The 26,253-nt window shown below is 42.3% G+C and overlaps 1 protein-coding gene across 2 annotated transcripts in view; it reads right to left on the bottom strand.

Moving 5' to 3' along the window:
* Window positions 1–253: 253 nt before the first annotated feature.
* Window positions 254–26,253, bottom strand: part of SPRED1 (sprouty related EVH1 domain containing 1) — a 123,287-nt gene continuing 97,287 nt past the window's right edge. For both annotated transcript variants that reach the window (XM_038405635.2, XM_043515996.1), the window contains 2 exons: window positions 14,619–14,774; window positions 254–4,300 (listed from right to left, as the gene is read on the bottom strand). In XM_038405635.2, the coding sequence (XP_038261563.1) occupies window positions 3,641–4,300; window positions 14,619–14,774 (816 nt within the window). In that variant the 3' untranslated portion in view covers window positions 254–3,640. The remainder of the gene's footprint in view (window positions 4,301–14,618; window positions 14,775–26,253) is intronic.

Consider the following 26,253-nt stretch of genomic DNA (forward strand, 5'->3'; position numbering starts at 1 on the left):
ATTTTTTGAAATAGTTTATTCAGAGCATAACTCGTGCACTAAGCATCCCTCACTTTGTTCTGGACACTTGTGAATGTTATGCAACCATTTACTGTACTGTTCAACAAACAATTACTTACCATAGGTTTCTCCGTATTTTGTTTTAGTCTTGCTTAGAAGATTATAGGCACCGCACTTCACAACTGTTGGGCTGATGGCGTGCTTGTTCACGATTGTTTTTAAAAAAAAAAAGCTACCCAAAGAATTAAATTCCTCTATCTACACAAGTGTTTGTACCACCATCTTGGAACTAATAAAAACCTCAAACAAAGGCAAAAAAACCTGACCCAGTTATTCTTGGAGGTCCACTGGTAGAATACTTTTTTCAGGCATGATTTTAGCCATTATCTTGATTTTAGTGACACATACTTTTATATTTTAGGCCCATCTCATATAATCTATGGTCCATTTTGCAAATGTGTACTCTAACAAACACTTTTATTTTTAAAGTCAGCTGAGGTGGAAACACTTAAAAGGCATAAGATCTCAGGAATCAGAGTAAGGATTCTTATTCCCACTTCCAGTTTAGGATAGTTTTTACTAAATTCGTACCTCAAACAATGTACTGTTGTATTTAGCTGGCCATTTGTATGGGAGTATAGTTACAATACATGATTGGGCTATGTAATCATGCTTGCCTTTATTTTTTCCAATAGGTGGTGCCCAAGTGCTACAGTTGACCTCGTTCCCCAAGAGACTAAATGCTTTCTTTTCATAACTGTAGACTTCACCATGCCAGGAAAGTGAATCTTCTATGGCCATTTTCTAAAACTTAGAGCTCTGTGCTGCCACACGGGAGACCTGTTACAAAGTCACATGACTAAAATTTGACTTCTGACTTTTCAGAAAAAAATATTGTATTAAGTTTCCCTCTTCCCTTTCAAAAACTTGAGAAAAGATTTCAGAAGGAAAGGTAAACTTCACTTAACACTGCCACAGACAAGGGGTGGGATGCAAGGGACAATCCCTGAATGGTTTTGCAAAGTGTCTACTTTTGAATACTCAAAGTGCCTCCAAAAGTGAATAAGAACCCAAACAGTAGAGAGAGGCATAAATCTCTGTGCTCTATTACATCCAACCCATGTGTCAGTGTACATCATGTAATTCTTTTAATTAGCCTTAAATTGGGTGAACTGCTAGAAAGACCCATAGTAAAAAAAGATAATGGAATTAAGTTTTTTTTTTTTTTAAATGGATCGATTTTTTTTTTTTTTAAGAGTAAAGGAAAGGATGGGGGCAAAATTTTAGCAGCAAAGTGGTTAAATGAAAACTGAAAATATTACTGCACAAATTCAGTAAAAATATTAAAGCATATAAGTTGCATATAAAATACAGTACGGGACCTGGAGTTGCACTATGCTGAATAGTGCTCAGAGGAAATTGTTAAACTCTTATTTTCCTGAAGTATATACACAATACAATTCTACAGTATTTTCCTATAGAGCCAGCAAGTTCTTTTCTTAGGTTGTTCATACCTCACTCAATCTTGTTAAAAACCTAGCACTTACAAATATTTTTTATTCACAAGGAAAACATTCCCATTTCACTAATGAATAGTTTAAGTAACAGTCTATTCTAGGCAACCAAGTTTATCTGAAAACATGTGAAGCATGAAAATCATCCAGAGTAGCAGCTTTCAAATATATAAACAGTAAAAACGAGACTTAAGACTGCTGCTACAGTGTCATATTCTTGGACTTAGTTCATCCAATCAATTTTTAGTACAAAACTAGAAGCTCTTTCATAACTTCTACAGTTATCAATATATTTGTCTTCTTTTCAATGTGAAATAATACTTCAAGATGCTCTATGTACATAATGCTGTCAATTCGAGCTGTCATATAAATATAAATGTTTTCTTTAAAAAAAGTATTTTACAGACAGATAGTGTTATATACATTTGTTCAGAATTTGATTCCTGGACTACAGAAGAGAACTAACAAAAGCTTTAATATATGTACGAAAAATGTTACATACACCCACACTGGAAAAATGCATAGAAAATTAAGAAGGTAATTTTTAAAAAAATCAACTATGCAACTTTTTATAGGAAGAGTGTACAAAGGACATTCTTTCCCACTCCAACCCTATTGGGATATCTTCCTAAATGGATGAATGCCTTTACCTTTGTTAGAATTTTAACATGACATTAATTAAACATTATGAGTGAATGTATTTTGTTGTACCATGTAATAAGAGTCATGACAACTTGTTTAAAAATTCTCTAATAGTTAACCTGTTAGAATATTTGACCAATTGCTCTGTAAATTAAACATTTAGTAATACAAAATATATATAAAATTGACCGTGGTATTGTGTGTGTGCACGCACAAATACGCGCGTGTGCGCGCACGTATGCACACATTCTCTCACAAAAAAGTTTACTCCAAATTTTCAAGGGTTGTAAATTGTTAATTTTTTTTTAAACACAGAATAATTTTATTCTTGCCAGTTTAAATAAAAAGATTTTACAATGAAAAATATTTCAATTTTTATTATTAATCTTTCAGTTTAATCATAGTACTTGATAAACAGTTGAACATAATCTTAGTTTAACAGAAGGATAAACTGAGAACACTGATGACATGCCATTACAACTGCCTTACTGAACCTTTCGCTTTGCTGAACATTTGTAAATGCAATAAAATATTTTTTGGAAGACACCCCAAAAGAAAACAACTTGCTGGTTGAGTAAAAGAAAACAACTTCCTTTTTGCTATATTGTTGAAACCAAAGTCATTTATATAGAAAAATAAATGTTGTGTTCTTATTAGAACATTTTAGACAATTACATCTGTGCTTAACAAAAAATTGGTCACTCGAGACTATAATAATTAATATTTTATATGTTTTTAGAAATTACCAGAATGCATGGATACAACTCAATACAAACTGTAGCTGACGGGAAATAGGATTGAAAATACCAATTTATCCATCTGGAATAGAAATGCTACTAAATAAACTAATTAAATATTTAAAATACTAACATGGAATGTGACTGTAGATATGATTCATACCTACTATATAACTGGAAGGGGGAAGGAAAGTTTAATATGTAATAATTCGTACCTTACACATTTAGTTAAATATAAACATTTGTTATTTATATATAAAGTTGCTTCCAAAAATCTAATAAGTGATTTAGTTGCACTTAAATCAGTTTCATTTCTCATTTGCCAAGTATTAACTTTTCTTAGTCTTAAATCAACTGTCATTAGTGCACTTTTAATTTCCTCTCAAATCATTTGTAATTCTTTTAAGAACCCCATCACCTAAACCATAAATGTACAAAATGGCAAAAGTTAATCCCTTTTAGTATAACTGTAGTTTATATACTCATTTTATAGCCAATAATAAGAAAAGGCTTCCTTTTCCAAACTCCTTCACAACTTGCAATGAAACACCATGCACTGAAAGGAAATAGTTAGGCATGGCTACTAGCATTTGTAAAATGCTAAGGTCTGACAAGTCTTGCTGCTTCTTCCACATCAGGCTTCTCTTACACGAGAAGATTTCCTCCTGCTTGCCAAAAGCTTCCACAAATCCAAGATAGATGCTTCCTGGAAACAAAGATTTTCAGCTCTATTTGGCACTAGACTGTTCATCCAGCAGCTTTATGCTTTCCTCCACAGCACCCACACACCTCACCACAGTGATGGCATGCTCTCAAGGGGAGGTAGCAGCACATACATGGGGCAATGAATGACAAAGCTATCAGGGCTAACCATCGTAAGCAGAACTTGTCATCACTAGTGTCACATGAGCAGGGGTCAGAGAAATCTCCTTCAGAGTCTGACATGCAGTGATATAGCATGCTCTCTGCACAAAGCATGCAACTAACTTGGTATATGCATCTTTTAATAGGATCTGGAGCATCCTGACATTTCCCCCTGCCATTCTCTTCATGATTAAATCTCTCCTGGCAGTATATACAGCGAGAACGCTCACCATCCTCTTTCCTTCTTTTAGACTTTTTAAATTTTAATGAGGAAGGCTGTGTTTTAAATACCACAGAACTCTTCGGGTCTTTTAGTGAATTCAGCTTAGTCCCATCCCCACATGGATATAGATAGTCCGATTTTTTATTGTCAGACTTAGAAAACTGTATATTGGAGTCCGCCTCATCCCTCTCCAGATCATTTTTCCACATGTCAGGATGTCTGTAGTCTGCATAACGACGTATTAAAATATCACGAGGATTTATTCTAACAATTTCCTCTTCATCCTGAAAGCTGACGTGTCTAATTGATTTCAATGGGACCTGAAATAGTAAATAGAAGCATCTTGTTAAATTATGTACAGGGACACAGTTAGGTTAGTACTTCAGTTACCATACAAATCAGGACACAGAACTTTCCCCCATTGTCAGGAGATAGTGCTTTCAGCTTATATATGACCTAGCACAATCTGCATAACAAACTTTTACAAGGTGTGAGCTCAACTTATCTTGTGAGCAGATGATCAAATAACGTACAGGTAATAATGCAAAAGCCACCACCATCCATTCTTGAATGATTTCAAAATACTTTCTAATGGAGTTGTCTCTGCTTACTGAAGCAGTACTTCACAAGAAATGCATTAATGCTTATGGTGGGAGCTCACAGCCAGTTACCACAAAAAGGGTTTTTAGAACACAGCTGGCATTTAATGGAAATTTTGCTAAACCAAGATCAATATAACTTTTTCATAGTTCTATAAAGATTGGCTGGTGATGAGAGCCATCTTTCACTATTAATGAAAATAAGTTTGCTATAAAGTTTTAGTTTATGAGCAACGATTAAAAGCAAACAATCCTTTCCCATCGCTGCCAACAGCAAACAAGTCCCTCAATTATAGGGGAAGTTAACTTCTGCTGAAATACTTGAGATTCATGAATATTTAGTTGGCTCCATGGAATAAAGTTCAGAATCAGCCAACCTTGCCAATGGTAAACACACTAATATTGTAGAGCAAGATAGAGAGGGCAATTTTTGAAAAGCTGCAGGGCACAGTCATCAAAATATAGCAACAGAAATTTAAGGTACTGTAGTGGTGCTGAGTCTTTAATGGCAAGCATATATACCTGACTTCAGCCCAGAATGGGGAGTGGGATAGCAACAAATGCTGGGAAAGGTAGCACTACATAAAATTTTATAGTTCTGTCTTTAGCGCCTCATGGGAGCAGTTTGTGCTTTATGCTCTCCACAATGGCCCTAAGAAACATTAGACATAAGGAAAAACCTGGAGTGGGGCTCTCCATTAAGGCAGCTAGGGCAGCAGAAAGAACGGGCTGTGGGAACGACCTGTTAAGAGGCCTAGAGACATGCAGAAAAGAAGGCAAGGGAACTTTGGGGAGAACTATGTTGTTCAAGGTCTGAAGGTATTATATAGAAGGACCTCTATGGAAGAGTGAAGTAAACGAAGGGAAAGGCCTGTGGCAATACAGTCACGGTGTAGGCTTGAGGCCTGGCATTGGCACCTGCTTGTTCAGGTGTCTCCAACTGGGGATTCCTCTACAGCAACATACACTTCAGAGGAGGTGGAAGAAAACCCACAGTACACGTATGTGATAACTGCTCCCCAGGAAGCATGAAGTTTTATATTCTTTATGAAGTGTTTTAGTATCTACAATAGTTCTATTCTTGTTAGCCATACAAAATATCCAATCTTTCTTTGAATCTTGCTAAATTCTTGACTTCCACAACATCCTGTGCAGGGTGGATAGATTTAAATCAGAGGTGAGCAAACTATGGCCCGCGGGCCACATCTGGCCTGTGGGACCCTCCTGCCTGGCCCCTGAGCTCCTGGCCTGGGATGCTAGCCCACAGCCCCTTCCCCACTGTTCCCCCTCCCCTGCAGCCTCAGCTCACTGCACCACCAGCGCAATGCTCTGGTTGGTGGGGCTGCAAGCTCCTGGGGCAGCGCAGCTGCAGAGCCTGGCCTGACCCAAGGCTCTGTGCTGCGCAGCCACCAGCCACTGGTGCTCCAGGCAGCACGGTAAGGGGGCAGGGAGGGTTGCATAGAGAGCAGGGGAGTTCGGCGTGGTGGTCAGGGGTGTGGATGGTGTCAGGGTGGTCAGAGGGCAGGGAACAGGGGGGGCTGAATGAGGGCAGGGGTCCCCGGGGAGCAGTCAGGAAGGAGTGTGTGTTGGATAGGGTGGCAGGGAGGTGTGGTTAGATGGGGCGGGGTCCCGGGGGGTGGGGGCAGTCAGGAATGAGAGGAGAGGTTGGATGGGGAGGCGAGGGGGCTGTCAGGGAATGGGGGGGGGGGGGGTTTGATGGGGCAGGAGTCCCGGGCGGGGGGGGGGGGAATGGAGGAGGAGGACTGGGCCATGCCTGGCTGTTTGGGGAGGCACAACCTCCCCTAACCAGCCCTCCATACAATTTCCGAAACCCAATGTGGCCCTCAGGCCAAAAAAGTTTTCCCGCCCCTGATTTAAATGAAAGCAATTTAAATCACTGACGGTAGTCATGATTAAATTAGGAAGCAGGAAACTTTCATTTAAATAATTGATTTTAATCTTGCTCTGCATTTGCACTTTAGGCATTTTCCTAAAGAAAAGCTGAATCTCATTTGTCTGTAACCATGCTGATCTGCAACTAAATAGAGCCTTTGCATTAAATTTGATCCTTTTTGCTAACCAGAAAGATATACTGTATCTATACATATTTCTTTAAACAATTATATAGATGAATATATTTTTTCAGATTCTTAATTTTTACAATATTTTATAAAATGGATACATTTTTGTAAAATGGATATATGATCCATTTCTTATTTACTAGATTAATTTTTTATTTGTGATTTGTGTTGAGCTCTATTTGGATGGAAATTAGAATTCAATGGGCAAAACCAGCTTTTTTTTTTTTTTTTATTAGTTCAACCTTAAATCACATGCCAAATCCATGGAAAAAACCGCAGAAATTGGGCTTGTTTTTGGCTTAATTGGCATGAGTTGCTTGTTGGCTAGTTTTTGGCTTGTAGCTTGTTGCTTTTTTTTTTTTTTTTTTGATTGGCTCCTGGCAAGCGGGGAGAGAATACAGGGTGCATAGCAGGCCCACTGCAGTCCCAGACTGCATGCGGGGGGGGGGGGAGGGGGTATTTAGTCACATAGTGTTGGGGTTCTTAGGGATTGGCTTGTTTTGAAATTGGATTTGCTTGATTTTTGGCTTATTGTGAAAGTCGGAGTGCTTATTTACCACGTGAAAGTTGGCAACTATGATTAAATGTGCTGGAGACTTTCTGGGACTTTCCGTGATTTCTGAAGTGTCTGGTGCTGGCTCAGGGACTGCCCGAGCCGGGCAGCAGCAACCGTCTGGGTGTGTAAGAGGGGGCTCAGGGCTAGGGGCAGGGGGTTGGGGTGAGGGGTGGCGCTTACCTCGGGGTGGGTGGCTCCCCCCAGCATGTCTCTGCAGCTCCTAGGCGGAAGGGCCAGGGGGCTCCGCGCATTGCCCGCAGGTCCTGCCCCCGCAGCTCCCATTGGCTGCGGTTTCCAGCTTGTGGCAGGAGCAGCGTGCGGAGTCCCCCTGGTCTTCCCTCCCCCTAGAAGCTACAGGGACATGCGGAGTTGGGTAGAGAGCCTGCCAGCCCCACCAACCCTCCCCCCAGCACCACTGGGGGTCCTGGGCCGTGCACCACTCCCAGCCCCTCCCTCCCAGCACCAGTGGGGGTCCTGGGCCACATGCAGCCCACCTACCCAGCAGGGGTCCCAGGCCACCTACCCAGAGCATCCACACTCCCTCTGGACCATCCCTTCAGAGCACCTGCAGCCTCCTGCCCAAGTTTTAGTTAGGGGTATATAGTAAAAGTCATGGACAGGTCATGGGCTGTGAATTTTTGTTTACTGCCGGTGACCTGTCCATAACTATTACTAAAAATACCTGACTAAAATGTAGCCTTATTTATAACTGATTTATTAAACAAAAGGACATATCTGTAATTAGTGAACTGAACCATTGCTTCTGATCACTATGGCCTTCAAGATTTTAAAACTAGTTGATCTCATCCATTCACATCTAGTTTTTATTAACACATTGGAAAACAAGCTTCCTTGCTTTTTCAAATCCCAATTGGTTTCTTAACAGTCTGAAAGAAATAAATAGTTATAGAACTGAAATAGTTCAGTAAACTGACATGAAGAAAATATTCTCTCTGCCCTTGCAGAAAAGGCTACTGCTGTCAAAAGCTGGTTTAGCACTTCAACAAACTAGTTCCAGATGCTTAACCAGTAACTTTCACCCATTCAGCCATTTGAAAAAGTATTTCCTTTCATCAGTTTTGAGTCTGCTACCTTTCAGTTTCATTGGATGTCCCCTTGTGTTCGTATATTAGACATGGAGAACAGAAGTTCCTGATCTAATTTCTCAATACCATTCATTACTGTTGTATACTTTTTTCATGTCCCCTCTTATTTGTTTGATCTCTAAAGTAAACAATCCCAATATTTACAGTCTATGTGAGAATTTTTCCATGCCCCTAATCATCTTGTTGCTAGTTTCTGAACTCCCTCTAACTCTGCAATATACTTTCTGAAACTGGGGTGACCAGTACTGAATTCCAGTATTCCAGAGGTCACCTTAACCCAGAAAGGATATTGTAAGAGATTGGGACTGTTTACCATAAAGAAAAGACAAATAAGACAAAGGCATACGAAATAATGAATGGAACTGAATAAGCAGATAAAGAACTTCTAGTTGCCCTATCTTGTAATTCAAGGAGTAGGAAACATTAAATGAAAAAAAGAAGGGACCCCTTCTGCTCATGGAAGCAGAGATATCCCTAAAGATTAGGAAAGTTTCTGAACAGAAGAATTTATGATTTTAGCACCAGAACTGGATATGGATAAATCAGTTATTTTTTAAATATTTACTGCACACTTGTCATAAATCTGTTCATTTTTTCCTTAGAAGTGTATTACTCTATCACACATTTCCCTCTAAAGGGGTCCTTCACCCACACAACATGCTGAAAATGCATTCTAATTAAACGGAAATAAATCATTCCTTAAAAAAACTGGTTAACTAATAAAGCATGAAGGACTTGATTAGGGTTAACAGTCCTGAAATTTGACCTTTTTTCCTTCCCCCTTTGTTTGTAAAGCTTGTTTTTATTTATTCATTCATTCATACACATGGATACTATACCCACTTCTTCCCCAAATCACCCCCAAATCTACCACCTGCTCAAATGCTTCAATGCTGATATATTAAAAACTTGGCAGCAGTCCACCGCAATAGCAACCTAATAACAAATCAGTGGGCAAGGGAGCAGGGAAAATACCTATCAGAAATAAGTTTTAGTAGTGAACTTCCGAAGGTTTTATACATGAAGAGGATGAAGTAATTTTAAAGCTAGGTGAAACACCTTGATAGTGTCCTTTTAAATAATTCAAAAGCAGGAAGTAAAAAGAAGACTACAACAGAGTATGACCCAGGATCAGTTATGTACAAAACACTGTTGGCCAAATAAATTATGTTTACAGCGTGCCTTTCATTCAGAACAATCCCATTCTCTAACTCAATGTCAGAGTATATACTTGCACCTACATTTATATATTTCAGGATTCACATCGCCCAGTAGTGAAACATGGTCTCTTCCTAATACCATGTAGCAACACTACACAGCAGTTTGAAAAGAGAGAGTGAGAAAGAATACTATAACAAATTGGAACTCCAGCGAGAATTTCATTAATAAAATTACCCAGCTGAAAATTAGTTGGAACACTGGTGCTAATGTGCTTAGTCTTGCTAGAAGTACCAAGAGATTAACAGCTTCACTGTGGTCAGGGCCTTAATGTTGCATTTTGTTTGAAAGGCAGCACATCCAAACTAGGCTTGGACATTTGTTGAGTACTGTACATTTCCCACGTCTTCCTACACGGTGTCCCATCCAACAAAGTGGGCAGATCCAACTCTGCTTAGTTTGCAGTCAGCCTACAATGGTAGGCTGAATACACAATTATACATGAAGGGTTGGGTTATGGCTGAATTTCTTTACTCTTGTCCATTAAAATGCTTAATCATAACACTACACTAAGCAGTTTTGTATGCTATGGTCAAGAAAAAAATCTATAATTTATTCAATGGATGGTTAAAATATCCCTGCACCCCAAGAGAGTTTGTTTGAATATATGTATATATGATCAAAATAAAACACTTACTGGCATTTACCTCATTATGCAGAACGGCACATACATATTAGTGTATACATAACTGAAGCCCTGCACATTAAAGTCAGGAGAAATATACATTAATCTTTCTATAATTCTGTAAATGAAAAAATCTAGAACCAATAAAAATCAACGATATTCCACGCTCTAAATGGGACTCTTGAGGGTTTATGCTAAAGAGGGATGTGAAGGATGCAACTGGTCCTTAGGTTTGAAAGGAATGCTTTAGGAATCTAAGATTACCTCAGTTTCCATTGATTATCTACAGTTTAGATTTTAATGTTAGTACTTCATGTAAAAATCTATAATAAAGCATTTTTATAGAGACATATGTTCAAAGCACAGTAAAGACATTAAGTAATATTTAAAATACTCCTTTGATGGGGGTAGGCACATATCCCCACTTCACAACTACGGGGACTGAGACAGAAAGGTCTGGTGACTTATCAAGGAGACGATGAGTCAGCAGCAGAACCAAGACAAACTCAGAAACTCATGATTCCCAATCCTTTGCCTATTTCTCCAGATAGGACTGTCTTTCAAATCAAAGAAGAAGGTTTATTTTACTACTTTTGGGTAATTAGTCAACTCCTGCACTAGTTGATACAAGTTTGTGAAAGGGAGCGTATCTTTCTTTGGAAGAATACCTAATGTATTAGAGGGCTCCCTTCTTATGCTTTTTCCAGGGACAGAAGTACATTCTAATAAAATTCACTGAATTATTATTTGAACTTCCATATTTTCAGTACATGTTATGGACATACTCTCTAGAGTTTCCCTAGTAAAAAGTTCCCCAAAACATCTTGGCATATAGTCCTCTATAATAAATTTGTTACCCAAGTCAATAAAAATGCTTACTACTTCTATCCTGTCTATTAAAACCTTGATGATTTGACACTTAAGCAGCAGCAGCTAAATGCATACATCATATTGGAAGACTAAGGTCAGTATTTTCCTTAGTCTTAATATTGTATGTAACACTATGTTTTGGAAAGTATATTTTAACATTTGAATCAGTAAAGTGCCTTTTCCTGGGTCAGTGGTCTTTTCCTTTTCTAACTATTTAATACTATTCATGTACAATTTATATATTGTTTTCATGTTGTACCAATCATCATTTCCTGGTCACTGACTGCTTACGATGCTATAAATGAAGTTTCTCTAATAATATTAATTAGAAAAATACTCTCTGCAATACCCCCCAGGAATACATTTATTTATAATTTCTAACCAAAACAGTTTTTCTGTACTTGCCAAAAATGTTGTTTCACTGAGGACTAAGACCATGGCAAATTAAAAGTTTCAAAATTAAATGGGTTATCAAAACACAGAAATGTGTAATAAAGACTTGAAAAAAATTCAGAATGTGGAAATAATGGTTTTTCACCTAATCTGGTTAACTCAGGGATGGCTAAACAATTTTACAAAACTTAACCTCCAAAACGTCCTTTGTGAGGTAAAAATCATAGAATCATAGAATATCAGGGTTGGAAGGGACCCCAGAAGGTCATCTAGTCCAACCCCCTGCTCAAAGCAGGACCAAGTCCCAGTTAAATCATCCTAGCCAGGGCTTTGTCAAGCCTGACCTTAAAAACCTCTAAGGAAGGAGATTCTACCACCTCCCTAGGTAACGCATTCCAGTGTTTCACCACCCTCTTAGTGAAAAAGTTTTTCCTAATATCCAATCTAAACCTCCCCCATTGCAACTTGAGACCATTACTCCTCGTTCTGTCATCTGCTACCATTGAGAACAGTCTAGAGCCATCCTCTTTGAAACCCCCTTTCAGGTAGTTGAAAGCAGCTATCAAATCCCCCCTCATTCTTCTCTTCTGCAGACTAAACAATCCCAGCTCCCTCAGCCTCTCCTCATAAGTCATGTGCTCTAGACCCCTAATCATTTTTGTTGCCCTTCGCTGTACTCTTTCCAATTTATCCACATCCTTCTTGTAGTGTGGGGCCCAAAACTGGACACAGTACTCCAGATGAGGCCTCACCAGTGTCGAATAGAGGGGAACGATCACGTCCCTCGATCTGCTCGCTATGCCCCTACTTATACATCCCAAAATGCCATTGGCCTTCTTGGCAACAAGGGCACACTGCTGACTCATATCCAGCTTCTCGTCCACTGTCACCCCTAGGTCCTTTTCCGCAGAACTGCTGCCGAGCCATTCGGTCCCTAGTCTGTAGCGGTGCATTGGATTCTTCCATCCTAAGTGCAGGACCCTGCACTTATCCTTATTGAACCTCATTAGATTTCTTTTGGCCCAATCTTCCAATTTGTCTAGGTCCTTCTGTATCCTATCCCTCCCCTCCAGCGTATCTACCACTCCTCCCAGTTTAGTATCATCCGCAAATTTGCTGAGAGTGCAATCCACACCATCCTCCAGATCATTTATGAAGATATTGAACAAAACGGGCCCCAGGACCGACCCCTGGGGCACTCCACTTGACACCGGCTGCCAACTAGACATGGAGCCATTGATCACTACCCGTTGAGCCCGACAATCTAGCCAGCTTTCTACCCACCTTATAGTGCATTCATCCAGCCCATACTTCCTTAACTTGCTGACAAGAATGCTGTGGGAGACCGTGTCAAAAGCTTTGCTAAAGTCAAGAAACAATACATCCACTGCTTTCCCTTCATCCACAGAACCAGTAATCTCATCATAAAAGGCGATTAGATTAGTCAGGCATGACCTTCCCTTGGTGAATCCATGCTGACTGTTCCTGATCACTTTCCTCTCCTCTAAGTGCTTCAGGATTGATTCTTTGAGGACCTGCTCCGTGATTTTTCCAGGGACTGAGGTGAGGCTGACCGGCCTGTAGTTCCCAGGATCCTCCTTCTTCCCTTTTTTAAAGATGGGCACTACATTAGCCTTTTTCCAGTCATCCGGGACTTCCCCCGTTCGCCACGAGTTTTCAAAGATAACGGCCAAGGGCTCTGCAATCACAGCCGCCAATTCCCTCAGCACTCTCGGATGCAATTCGTCCGGCCCCATGGACTTGTGCACGTCCAGCTTTTCTAAATAGTCCCTAACCACCTCTATCTCTACAGAGGGCTGGCCATCTCTTCCCCATTTTGTGATGCCCAGCACAGCAGTCTGGGAGCTGACCTTGTTAGTGAAAACAGAGGCAAAAAAAGCATTGAGTACATTAGCTTTTTCCACATCCTCTGTCACTAGCTTGCCTCCGTCATTCAGTAAGGGGCCCACACTTTCCTTGGCTTTCTTCTTGTTGCCAACATACCTGAAGAAACCCTTCTTGTTACTCTTGACATCTCTTGCTAGCTGCAGCTCCAGGTGCGATTTGGCCCTCCTGATATCTTTCCTACATGCCCGAGCAATATTTTTATACTCTTCCCTGGTCATATGTCCAACCTTCCACTTCTTGTAAGCTTCTTTTTTATGTTTAAGATCCGCTAGGATTTCACCATTAAGCCAAGCTGGTCGCCTGCCATATTTACTATTCTTTCGACTCATCGGGATGGTTTGTCCCTGTAACCTCAACAGGGATTCCTTGAAATACAGCCAGCTCTCCTGGACTCCCTTCCCTTTCATGTTAGTCCCCCAGGGGATCCTGGCCATCTGTTCCCTGAGGGAGTCAAAGTCTGCTTTCCTGAAGTCCAGGGTCCGTATCCTGCTGCTTACCTTTCTTCCCTGCGTCAGGATCCTGAACTCAACCAACTCATGTATTATAATATGTATTATGTATTATAATCCTTTAACATTATGTATTATGTATTATAATCCTTTGACATTTCATCCAAAGAGGATATATCTACCACATTTCAGAAAGTAAGGACTGCAGTACGTACATATAGGGGCTTATAATTCAAGTGTCATCCCAGCCATACCTATGTAGTGTTGGATTAAATGACTAATATAGAATTACATGATAAGTGAAACAAGAAATGTTTCTATGGTTGGAAGCAGGGTTGGCAATTTCCTGGGAAAAAACTAGGTTAGGACAGGGCACTGGCAAATACCAGTTGAAATTGGAAAAAATAAAATTAGAATATACTAATGAAAATTACTGAAAAATATCTAGCAATTTAAATAATAGTTTTGCAGTATATATAATATTTAAAATTGAAATGAATCATAACATGTGTAACTTCAGAAAATACTGAAATAAAACACAGTCTGATGTTCAATATCATATTAAATATATTAGTTTACACCTACTCCAGTTTTACGTTTTATTTGTATAATTTTAAAATCAGTCTCCGAATCTACTGCATTAGGTAATCACAATTTGAATATGTAACTAAAACAAAGTGTAATGTGATATGCATTAACAAAACAGTCTTTAAAATAGAAAATGCCTTGAACTGGAACTAACTAGTCTTTCCCAGGCTGGTAACAACTACAGTTTCACGTGGTAAAAATCGTATCTGGTAATACCATGCCTTCCCCGGTTGGAAATCTCTTACCTGGTTGGGTTGGCTGGGAAAGTAGGCTCTTCTAGAGTTCAATTCCTCAAATGTCGAGGATCTTATATTTGGACTTTTATAAGGTTCGCTGGTTAGTACGGTTTCATGTTGGAAAAGGTGATCTTTTAATGAACTGGAAGTATCTTCTTGAATTGCCTAAAATAGAAATATTCATTTTTATTCTGTTCTTGATATGGATTTAACATTTACATAAAAATCTCTACAATATCAAACCATAAAATCTTCAAACTTTCCAATATATACATAAATATTTTACAAGAATCATGTTAGAAGGAAACATTCACAAGGTCTCAAACAATATTTTTTTTAAATCGTTTCAGTACCGACAAAGTAAATCTGCCCAAAAGAATGAAATTCCCTATCCACAGAATGACTACAGCATAGGCAGCAACAATACAAGTCTCTCTACCCCACCCATGCACTTCAAATCTGACATGGAAGAACCACTTCTAGGAGGGAGTGTTTAGTCCAGTCTCCAATACTATTTGTTCTAGAAATGTCCACAAAGGTGTTAATTATTTTTTATTTTGACAGTAGCTTGTACTGTGTGTTTGCAAATTTGTATTGCTCTCACTACAAATTGTGAAGGAAAAAAAACCTCTCAGACATACTGCTGAAGGAAAAAGTCCTGAGAGTAATGATGCACAAACAGAATTACTATTTGGGTCTCAAGTTTAGAAAGCAAGTTTAATAGATTGGCTTGCTATACAGGAAAATAAATGAACAAAAAGTGAATTTCAAAATAGATACTGGAGCTGAGTGCCACGCAGTCACAGCAAGCATACACAAAACTATTAATGATTATCCAATATTGGAACTAAGTTTACATGAAACAACTGGGCACAAGGTTAAGAGCATGTGGCAAATGTACATTAACATATCTGCAGGATAAATCCCACTCATAGCTTGAGATTGTGGAACAGGAAGTGTGCTTTGGTTGAACAGTGGTCGGTATGTGCAGACGATCAATCTACCGAACAGAATGGAGATAATCTTAAAGAATCTGAGGTGGTTAATGAGTTGGGATATATTGAGGACAGGATGTAGTGAATCAGAATGAGGCAGATCCCAGTTAGCTGCCTCCCAAAAAACAACCACCCAACATGCCATATAAAGTTCTGTTAGCACTGACAGATATAATTAAAAACTAGAATTGACTGGATGGTAAAATCTGATGTTATTGAAAAAGGTCAAACTTCAACTGTTTGGGTTAATAGTGGTCACTGTAATAAAACAGAACAAGCTAAAGATTTGTAGAGATCTAAAAAGATTTGAATAAGCCAATTAAACACAAACTACTGCACACGATCAGATGAGGTAGTCATATTTAAACTTCAAAATACATGAGAATTTTCCATTTTGGATGGAAATCAAGGGCTTTGGCATGTCCAAAAGATACAGAAAGTGCAAGACTCTGAACTTTTAACTCTCCTTTTGGTAGATATATGTTTAAATAATTTCTTCTTTAAATTAGCTCTGCATCTGAAGTATACAAAAGCATCATGTTCTGGATCTTTGAAGTTCTGGATGAGATGGAAGGAGAGGTTACTTATCTTACAGTAACTTGAGTTTGAGATGTTTTGCCCCTACAGGCGCTCCAGTGAGTGATGTGTGCACTCTTGTGCCCTCTCAACTGGAGAATACAAAGCAGTGTCCGTGGGCACTATCATAGGGCACATCACTCACCACCGGACTGGCACCCCCTCGTGGTACTCTGGGGATAATTTCGAGGCCAATGCCCATCTGTAGTTTGCACACTGTCACTCTGTCTCTGCTATCCACTTGCTGCCCCTCTCGCAGGCTCAGGAACTATAACATCCTCTTTAAAAAGAAAAGGAGGACTTGTGGCACCTTAGAGACTAACAAATTTATTTAAGCATAAGCTTTCGTGAGCTACAGCTCACTTCATCGGATGCTCACGAAAGCTTATGCTCAAATAAATTTGTTAGTTTCTAAGGTGCCACAAGTCCTCCTTTTCTTTTTGCGGATACAGACTAACACGGCTGCTTCTCTGAAACATCCTCTTTGTGGCTCAGCCCTCTGGCTGTGTCACTGTCCATGTTCCCCCCATCTGGGGAAGTTTAACTCCTCAATAGTCAGGCAGTCCCCTCACCCACTGCCTCAGTGCCACATGCCCAGTGGCTGAGAGGGGAACCCGGGCCTGCCCTCTTCTCTGGGTGCTAGCCCAGGGACCCTCAGCTCAGCAGTCTGGGCCTTCTCTCTCTAGGCTCACTGTTCTATCCCTGGTCTGCTTTCTACTACTGGTTCCCCTGCTCTTCCTGGGCCTACCAGTTTCCCAAAGCCTCCTCCCTCTTCCCACGGAGTGACTGCCTTTTCCCAGCTGCCACTTCTCCTTTCAGCTCCTGGGCTACAAATTCCTGACCAGCTGAAGTTCCTTAATCAGCTGCCTAATGGGTTAATTGTACCATCTAGCCTGCATTAAACCCTGCAGGGCGAGTGTGGGGTAGTCACCCCACCACAGGCCCATGCTTGTGCAAAAGTAGCACCTTGTGCCTCCAAAGCAGGGGATATAAGGAGGCAAAGACCCACTGCCATTCAGTTCCTTCTCAGCTGTTGAGAGCCTCCACAGCCGAGAGGAGGAGGACAGGAGGTGGAGCACCCATAGGGACAAATCATTTCAAAGACCTCAAGTTACTATATGGCAACTATCTTCTTTTTTGAGTATATGTCCTTATGGGTGCTCCACTGTAGGAGAATCCCAAGCAGTAACTTAACAAGGATGTGGATGCTGAGGAGGCACATCCAAGACAGTTCAGAAGATTGCATCACCAAAGGTAGTAGCATCCCTGAAAACAGGAATGATGGTATAATGCTCGGCAAAGGTATGAATGGAAGACCAAGTCACAGTCCTACACATTTCTGTTATGGAAACATCCTTCAATAGAGCTATATATGTGGACTGAGATCTAGTGGAATGTATTACCACTCTGTGAGGGGACTGCATCCCAGCAGATTCATAACCAGTAAAAAGATGCACCCCGAAACCCACTTTCCCAGTCTGTGTGTGGGGAAATAGGTTATCCCTTCATTCTCTCAGAAAATTATACAAATAGGAGAGGCCCAGAAGAGCTTAGTCTCATCAAGGTAGAAGGCATGGGCCCTTCTGACATGCAGTGTATGTAGGCTAGTCTCATTTGTGGAGGTATGAGGTTTTGGATAGAATACTGGGAGTTTAATCTTCTGATTAATGTGATATTCTGAAGAGAACTTTGGGAGGAAGTGAGAATGAGGGCATAGTATCTTTTCGTCATAAAAGATGGCATATAGCGGGCCAACCTTAAGGGCACCAAGTTCTCCTGTTTGTCTACCTGAGGCAATGGCAATGAGGAATGAAGTCTTGAGGGAGAGCTGGGAGAGAGAACTGGTTCAAAGGTAGGTTTCCTTAGGGCATTAGGAAACAAATCGAAGTCCCAACTGGGAGATCTGATTCTGTACAGGGGGAAACAAGATTGTTAAGATCCTTGAGGAATCTAGCTGTAGTAGGGTGAGTAAAGACTGAAAAGCCTTTGATGGGTGAGTGAAAGTCTTTAATGGTGGCCAAATGTACTCTGAGCATAGTGACAGGTTTTCAAATCCAACAAGTAGCAAGGATTTTGGAGACCAGGACCTCTGAGGCTTGAGAAGATTAAAGAGAACACCAGGAGTGGAGCACTTCCATTTTTGAACATAGTCTAGCTCCATACTAGAAATCCATCTAGAAACCACGTTGTCAAGTTCAAGAAAGAGGGATTGAAGTGGATCAGGTCCCCAAGCACTGCAACAGGAGATCCTTCCTGAGATGAAGTTGGTGAGGTCTTGCCACAAAGAGGTGTAGCAGGCTTGAGTACCACACGTATCTTTCCCAGGACAGTGCTATGAAGATAACCTTCACTCTTTTCTGATGCAGTTTGGAGTTAGGTCTTGAGGATTAAAGGTGTAGAGGTGGATAAGCATTCCGTAAGGTACAGGGCATGGTGTCATCAGGGTGTCTCCCAGTGAGTTGTGGCCATATCCTCACTTGGAGCAGAAGAAATGGCATTTTGTGCTCTTCAGAGTGGCAAAGAGATCTGCTTCTGGGAAACTCCAGGTCTGTCAGATGCTGTGGAAGACCAAGTCTTTGAGCTCCCCATATGTGGTCCTGATGGAAGTTCCTGCCCTGCAGGTTGATAGAATACATCGTTGCCATGTTGTCCAGCATAATCCTGAAAGACTGGCCCTGTATGGTGTTGAGGAAGTGCTGGCAAAGATACCTCATTGCTCTTAGCTCCAAAATGTTGATATGGAGCATGTTCTCTCGTGCAGAGCACTTGCCCTAGGCTCTGTCCCCTGGAACTAAGCACCCCACCCCAAAAGAGAAGCGTCTGTTGTGATGATTGACGGTGGGGGAATGAGAGAATGGAGTTCTCACACAAACTTTCAGTGGGTCCTTCCACCATCTGAGAAAGTCCAGAACTTTGAGGAACTGTGATACATTTGAAGATACTGTCTGTTCAGGTTATGCTCAGATCTTAACCATAGCTGAAGACACCTGAGGTGTAGTCTCGCACGAGTTCTGACAAACATGGAGGCTGACATGTATCCCTAGAGTTGTAGGCAGGACCTTACAGTTGGCAGGCTGGGCTGTATTGTCAAGGTTAGACTGGACTGAGTGGAGACTCTCTCTTTGGGGAGATAGGCTCTGGTGACTAGTAACTCTAGAGAGGCTCCAGTGAAGTCTATTATTTAGACTGGAGCCAATGTAGACTTAATTTGATGGATACAAAGGCCCAGAGTCTAAAACAGGGCTAGAGTCTTGGATGTTGCCAGCTAGACCTCTAGAGCTGATCAACCCCTGAGGAGCCAACTGTCCATGTATGGGAATGCTGCTATGTCTATGGATGTAAATGGGGTACCACTACTGAGAGAAGCTTTGCAAAGAGCCTCGGGACTATGGAAAGCCCAAAGGGAAGGACTTCTACTGGTAGTGTTCTGAGCTTATCCTGAATCGTAGAAAGTGTTTGTGGGATGGGTGGATCTCTACATGAAAGCAGAAGTCCCGAAAATTGAGGGCAATGAACCAGTCTCCGGGATCTAGGGATGGGATTTATAGTGGCTAATGTCACCATCCTGAAGTGCTGAGAAAGGATGTAGTTGGTTTAGGTTTCTTAGGTTGAGAATTGGTCTCCCAACTCTGCCCCTCTTGGGAACTGGGGAATAGCTGGAATAGAACTCTCTTCCAACTAACTCCGGGGGAACTGGCTTGATTGCCCCCAAGTGTAAGAGACTGGACATTCTGTTTCAAGAGATTTTAGTGAGAGAGGTCCCTGAAGAGGGATGGGGAAGGAGGTCTGGGGGGGGGGGAAGGGAGATAGAATGGAAGTGGATAGAATACCCCATGTTGATTACTTCCAAAATCCACCTGTCTGAAACAAATATATTCCCCGGCTGGGAAGAAGTGGGACAGTCAAGCTCCAAAGGGGACTGGATGGAATTGTTCAGCACAGGATTCAGTAAGGTAGATTACTTGAGGCCCTTGATCAAAGCATCAGAATTGTTTTAGACAGAGGTGAAAAGGCTGTTCTAGAAAAGGGTGGTCTCCCTTCTTTAGGCTTAGATCATCTTCTCTGAAAGTCAAAAAGTCTGGAAAAATCCTGCTGTGGGTTGTACTATAATGGCCTAGATCTCTGATATTTGAGACCTACTGTCTTTTTGTTACAGGCAAGTAGATTCCCAGTGACAGCAAGATAGTCTTTCAGACAGTGGAGGGAGGAGTGTCACAGATGAATAGCTCAGATCCTTCAAAAGAGAGGAGAACTGAATAGGGAGGAAAAAACATTTTGAATCCTTAAGTTAAGAATTTATCTGTAAGATGTATATATAGGAATATATACATATATATACACACTCACACGGGAATTACTGGGTAATATTAAGAAAAGCCATACACTCCCATCCCCACCAGAACTCAAAGATCTGCCCCTTGGCCTACCCAGAGGGGATTTTTATAGCACCATGTTAACTGTTACTCCTGGGGGAATTGCGCACCAAAACATTTAAAATATTGTGCACAGAATTTTTAAATTCTGCAAATTTTATTTTTTAAAACAACAACGCCAGTTTCAATTATTTTGGTAATTTATTTCAAAATACCTGTCAGCAACTATGTCTGTAACAATACAGACAAAAAAAAAATTCCCCCAGGAGTAGAGACTAAAGAAACCCGTTTCTCTGCCCCCGCCCCTTCAGAACCCAGCGAGAGGGTTGGGGGGGTGACAGACACCTCCTGCCCTCCTAGAGCCCAGCCACAGGTCCCCCCCAGCTCAGACACTCTCATACTCCCTCTTCCTCTAGAGTCCAGCGGAGGGCCTCCCCAGCTCATAAACCTGCACTCCCTACCCCACAGAGTCCAGATGCACAGCCCTGCTGCCAAGACTTGGCTTGTATCACCTATACCCCAGCCGTGCCCCCCACCCTGCCCCATCCCAGACACTCACAACCCCTCCTCCCCCAAAGCACAGGTGCAGGCCACCCTTGCCCAGATGCTTACATCCCCTCCCCCGACACTCGCACCCTTCCCCCCAGACCCCAGCTGCAGGTCCCCCTGCAGCCCAGACAGCCACACCCCGCAGAGCTCAGGATCCAGAGGGAAAGAAAGCCTGATGCTGGGTCCCAGGCTTGTGTGTGGTTTTCTACACGCTGCCGCCTTTCTTCAGGGCATGCGAGGAACTGCAGGTGCCAGGAACCCTCCAGATCCCTCCCTCTCCCACTGAGCAGTATTTTCTATTTGTGAGCTGGGGTCTGCCAGGTCCAGCAGTTCCTAGTGGCGGCCAGTAGCTCTGCAGCCCATTTCTGTTGGAGAAAAAGGAAATTCTATGTGCACATTAATTTCTGTGCAAATTCTGCATGCGCAGTGGTACAGAATTTCCCCCAGGAGTCAACTTTGCAGCTGCACCCTCAAGACCCTGGGGTAGAGTGTAGTCAGAGGCTGAAACACCAACCTGCTTGTTCTGCAGGAGATAAGCCTGCTCCACCACTTCAATTAGAACCACTCGCAGAGTTTTTCTTTCACCTGACTCCTTGCCATAGCTATTCCTGTGCTCAGTATGACTGTTTGGTTCATATCATAACTTTAATGTTACTCAGTACTTTTGTACCAGTCTAGTCAATGCTTCAATTTTTGTGCCAATTAATTTACCATCTGTGTGTCAAATTGGGAAGTCCAGGCTACTGGTGTTAGACAATTCAGGTTTGTACCTTTTTGCCATGGTAGTTTTAAAAAAATGATTCCTGCTCCGTCCTCCCCTGAAAAGTTCCCAAACAACAATAAAAGTATAGATTTAAAGGGGTCTTCACAACATACTGCAGAAATATACAGCGTTTGCACAGTATCTAGAATGCTTAAATTTAAATGAACAGAAAATGCAGTGTTAGTCCTAATCTAAGTCAGCTTTTAGTTGCTGTTACTGTAATTCTTAAGTGTTCTAAAAGCATGCATTTCTTGCTCTCCAAATCAATTTTTTTGATATTACAAATTTGGTTGATATAAGGTAATAGCATTAATGTAATATACTTAGACTTCTGTAAGGTGTTTGACAGATCATTTTGATTACAAAAAAGACTGTTACCTTTTGTAACTGTTGTTCTTCGAGATGTGTTGCTCATGCCCATTCCATTGTAGATATGCACTTGCCACATGCACTGGTACTGGAAGTTTCCCCCCCAGTGGTATCCGTAGGGGACCGGCTCTGGCACCCTCTGGAGTGGTGTGTGTATGAATCACTCAGGAATCAGGAGCCATCGGCTCCCCCCTCCCTCAGTTTCTTCTTGGCGGAACTCCAACAGAGGGGAAGAAGGGTGGGTCATGGAATGGACATGAGCAACACATCTCGAAGAACAACAGTTATGAAAGGTAACTGTCTTTTCTTCTTCGAGTGCTTGCTCATGTCCATTCCATTGTAGGTGACTTCCAAGCAGTACCATCAGAGGCAGGTAGGAGTTCATGGATGTGTCAATTGCAACACAGCTCTGCCAAATCCAGCGTCATCTCTGGCTTGTTGGGTGACGGCGTAACATGTTGTGAATGTGCATACCAAAGACCATGCCATGGCCCTGCAGATGTCCTGGATAGGGATGTGCACCAGGAAGGGAGCTAAAGACACCTACACCTTAGTTGAGTGAGCCTTTACTATGGTGGAGGCACAGCCTGTGTTAACTCTTAACAAGTACGGATGCAGGTAGTGATCCAATTCAAAATCCTCTGAGAAGACACCTGAAGGCCCTTCATCCTATCAGCTATTGTGACAAAGAGCTGGGTCGATCTGCGGAAGGGCTTGGTGTGCTGCAGGTTGAACACCAGGGTGCTCCTGACATCTAGAGAGTGTGCAGCTGCTTCTCCTCATTGGTCATGTGAGGTTTGGGACAGAACACCAGGAGGAAGATATCCTGGTCGACATGGAAGTGCGACACCACAGTTGGCAGGAAGACCAGATTGGTCCTTGTAAAATATTGTGTATGGGGCCTCTGAAGTGAGGGCTTTAATTTTGGAAACACATCTCGCCGAGGTAATAACTACAAGTAATGCAACCTTCCACGACAAGTGGGAAAGGGAACAAGAAGCCATAGGTTCAAAGGGCAGACCCATAAGCCTGGAGAGGACCAGGTTGAGGGCCCACTGGGGAATAGGGTCCCAGACCGGTGGAAAGAGTCTTTCAAGAACCTGATCAACATCTCATGCGAGAACATCGACCTACCCTGAATGTGATGATGGAAGGCAGATATGGCAGCCAGGCACACCTTGATCAAAGAGAAGTCAAGCCGTTGGTGCTTTAAGTGAAGCAGGTAATCCAGGATGGACTGCAGAGACAACTCAGTTGGGGAGATATTCTGCTCCGAAGCCCAGCAAGAGAAACACTTCCACTTTGCCATGTAAGTTGCTCTGGTAGAGGGCTTTCTGCTCTCCAAGAGAACCTGCTGTACCCGACTAGAGCTGGTTTGTTCCTCTGGATTCAGCCATGCAGCATCCAAGCTGTGAGGCGGAGAAAGGCGAAGTTTGGGTGCAGGAGTTGACCGTGATCCTGCGAGAGTAGGTCCAGGTGGCTGGGAAGTGGCCATAGGCTGCAACAGCCAGGTTCATGAGCATGCTGAATCAATGCTGGGGCGATTATAATGACCTGTACCTCGTCCCTTTTGATTTTTGACAGGACTTTGTCGATGAGCGGAACTGGTGAGAAGGCGTACATCAGGTTCTCTGACCAAGACAGGAGAAAAGCATCGGATAGTGAGCCTCTGCCGAGCCCTTGGAGAGAACAAAACTGATGACACTTTCTGTTCTGTCTGGTGGCAAACAGGTCCACTTGGGGAGCTCCCCACTTCTGGAAGAGAATTCTGACAATTTCCGAGTGAAGGGACCACTCATGGTAAGAGAAGAAGCACTTGCTGAGGCAATTTGCCAGCTTGTTCCAGACGCCAGGGAGGTGCAAGGCTTCCAGGTGGATTGCATGCTGGATGCAGAAGTTCCACAGAGGGAGGGCTCCTGGTGCACAGGTGACAATCAAGTTCCCCCATCTGTTGACATAGAACATGGAGGCCATGTTGTCCATCAACACTTGCACCACCTGGCTGGACAGTTGGGGAAGGAAGACATTGCAAGCTAGGTGGCTGGCTCTGAACTCCCTGACGTTTTTATGCAATGCAAGCTCCTTTCAAGGCCATAATCCTTGAGTCTGCTGTGTACCGAGATGCATTCCCCAACCGAGGTCGGACGCATCTAAAATCAGGGAGACCATGGGTTGTGGGATTGCGAATGGCACACCTTCCAACACCAGAATCGGGTCACACTACCACTGCAGAGAGGCAAGTACCCATGGAGGGATCGTGTTGACTTTGTCTAGGTGATGTCTGGGGAGTAGACGGATGCCAGCCACATCTGGAGGAGACACATCCCAAGTCTCGCATGTCGGACAACATACGTGCATGCTGCCATGTGCCCCAGTAGTCAGACAGACCCAGACATTGGTGAGTGGATGGGCAGTGAAGTAGCGATCAGATCTGACATTGCCCTGAACATGGCCTCTGGCAGGAATGCTCTGGCTCAGGTAAAGTCACGTACCGCTCTGATAAACTATATCCATTGGACTGGGATCAATATTTTTGTTCATTTAAACAGGCCCAGAGCTTGACAAGTGGCTTGCAACATCTCTACACTGTGCTGGACCTGGAGCAGCCCTTGATGAGCCAGTTGTTGAGGTACAGGTAAATCTGGATACCTTGACTTCTGAGGTAGGCTGCCATCACTTGACATGCATTTTGTAAACACCCTTGGTGCCATTGCTAGGGCAAAGGGAGCACTGTGAACTGGTAGCGGGTGGTCCCAACTACGAAACATAGGAACCGTCTGTATCCATGAAATAGCAATGTGTGAAAGTAAGCGTTTTTCAGATTGAGGGAGGTGTACCAGTCTCTTGTATCCAGGGAAGGAATGATGGAGGCTGTGATAAATGAAGGGGTGAGGGTAGCTACCTTTTATGGACCCAGCCAGCCAGTTAGCTATCAAATCCCTCTTAGTAGCTGTTCTCTACTTGCTTTACCTGTAAAGGGTTAAAAGTCTCACTGCTATGCATAGGTAAAAGGAAGTGAGTGGCACCTGGCCAAAAGAGCCAATGGGAAGGCTAGAACTTTTTAAAATTGAAACAAGACTCCCCTTTTGTCTCTGTAAGAAGCTTGGGGCCAGGTATGAAAAATCATTGGTATCATACCTAGAAACTACTTACTTGAAATCCCAGATATGTAAGTAGATCAGGAAATGTCTAGGAAGACACAATTAGGTTTTTCTCCTTTTTTATTTCTTTATGTCTTGTGGACTCCTCTGTGATAACCGATGCTTTTGTTTTGCTTGTAACCTTTAAGCTGGACCTCAAGAAAGCTATTCTTGGTGTTTAATTCTTATAGTTTCTCTTTTTTTTCCCCTCCCCAAATCTAGCAATAGCCTGAGTTTTCAGATTTTTTTTTTTAAATAAAATTTACCTTTTTTAAGAACAGAATTGGAATTTTGGGTCCTAAGAAGTTTGTGTACTTGTTGTTTTATTAGTTAGTGGCAACAGCTAACTTCCTTTATTTTTCTTTCTCAGCTTTTCCGTGTGTGCGCGCGCGTGTGTGTGTGTGTGAGAGTGAGTGAGTGAGAAGGCTCGAGGGCACCCCACAGGAAGGAACTCCCAAGTGCGCCTTCCTGGGTTCTCAAAGGGGTTTTGCACTTGGGTGGTGGCAGCATATACCCATCCAAGGTCAGAGAAAAGTTGTAAGCTTAGGAGTTTAATACAAGACTGAATGGCCAGTATTAATTTTTAGAATCCTTGCAGGCCCCCACCTTCTGCCCTCCAAGTGCCAGAGTGGGGAATTAGCCTTGACAGAGGCCAAGACCACCATGTGAAACTTCAACTTCTTGAGGTACTTGAGGCTCTGCAGATCGAGGATGGGTTGTAGACCCTCCCCCCCCAACCCTTGACTTTTGGGATAGAAGGTGCAGAGGGACTTCCTCCACAGCTTCCACCTGCAGAAGGCCCTGCACTCCAGAGCAAGCAGATGCTTGTGAGAAGGGTCCCTGAAGAGAGATGTGCGGGGATAGAAATAAACAGGGTAT

This window comes from Dermochelys coriacea, chromosome 6, assembly GCF_009764565.3.
Source record: "Dermochelys coriacea isolate rDerCor1 chromosome 6, rDerCor1.pri.v4, whole genome shotgun sequence".
Classification (NCBI taxonomy): Eukaryota; Metazoa; Chordata; order Testudines; family Dermochelyidae; genus Dermochelys; species Dermochelys coriacea.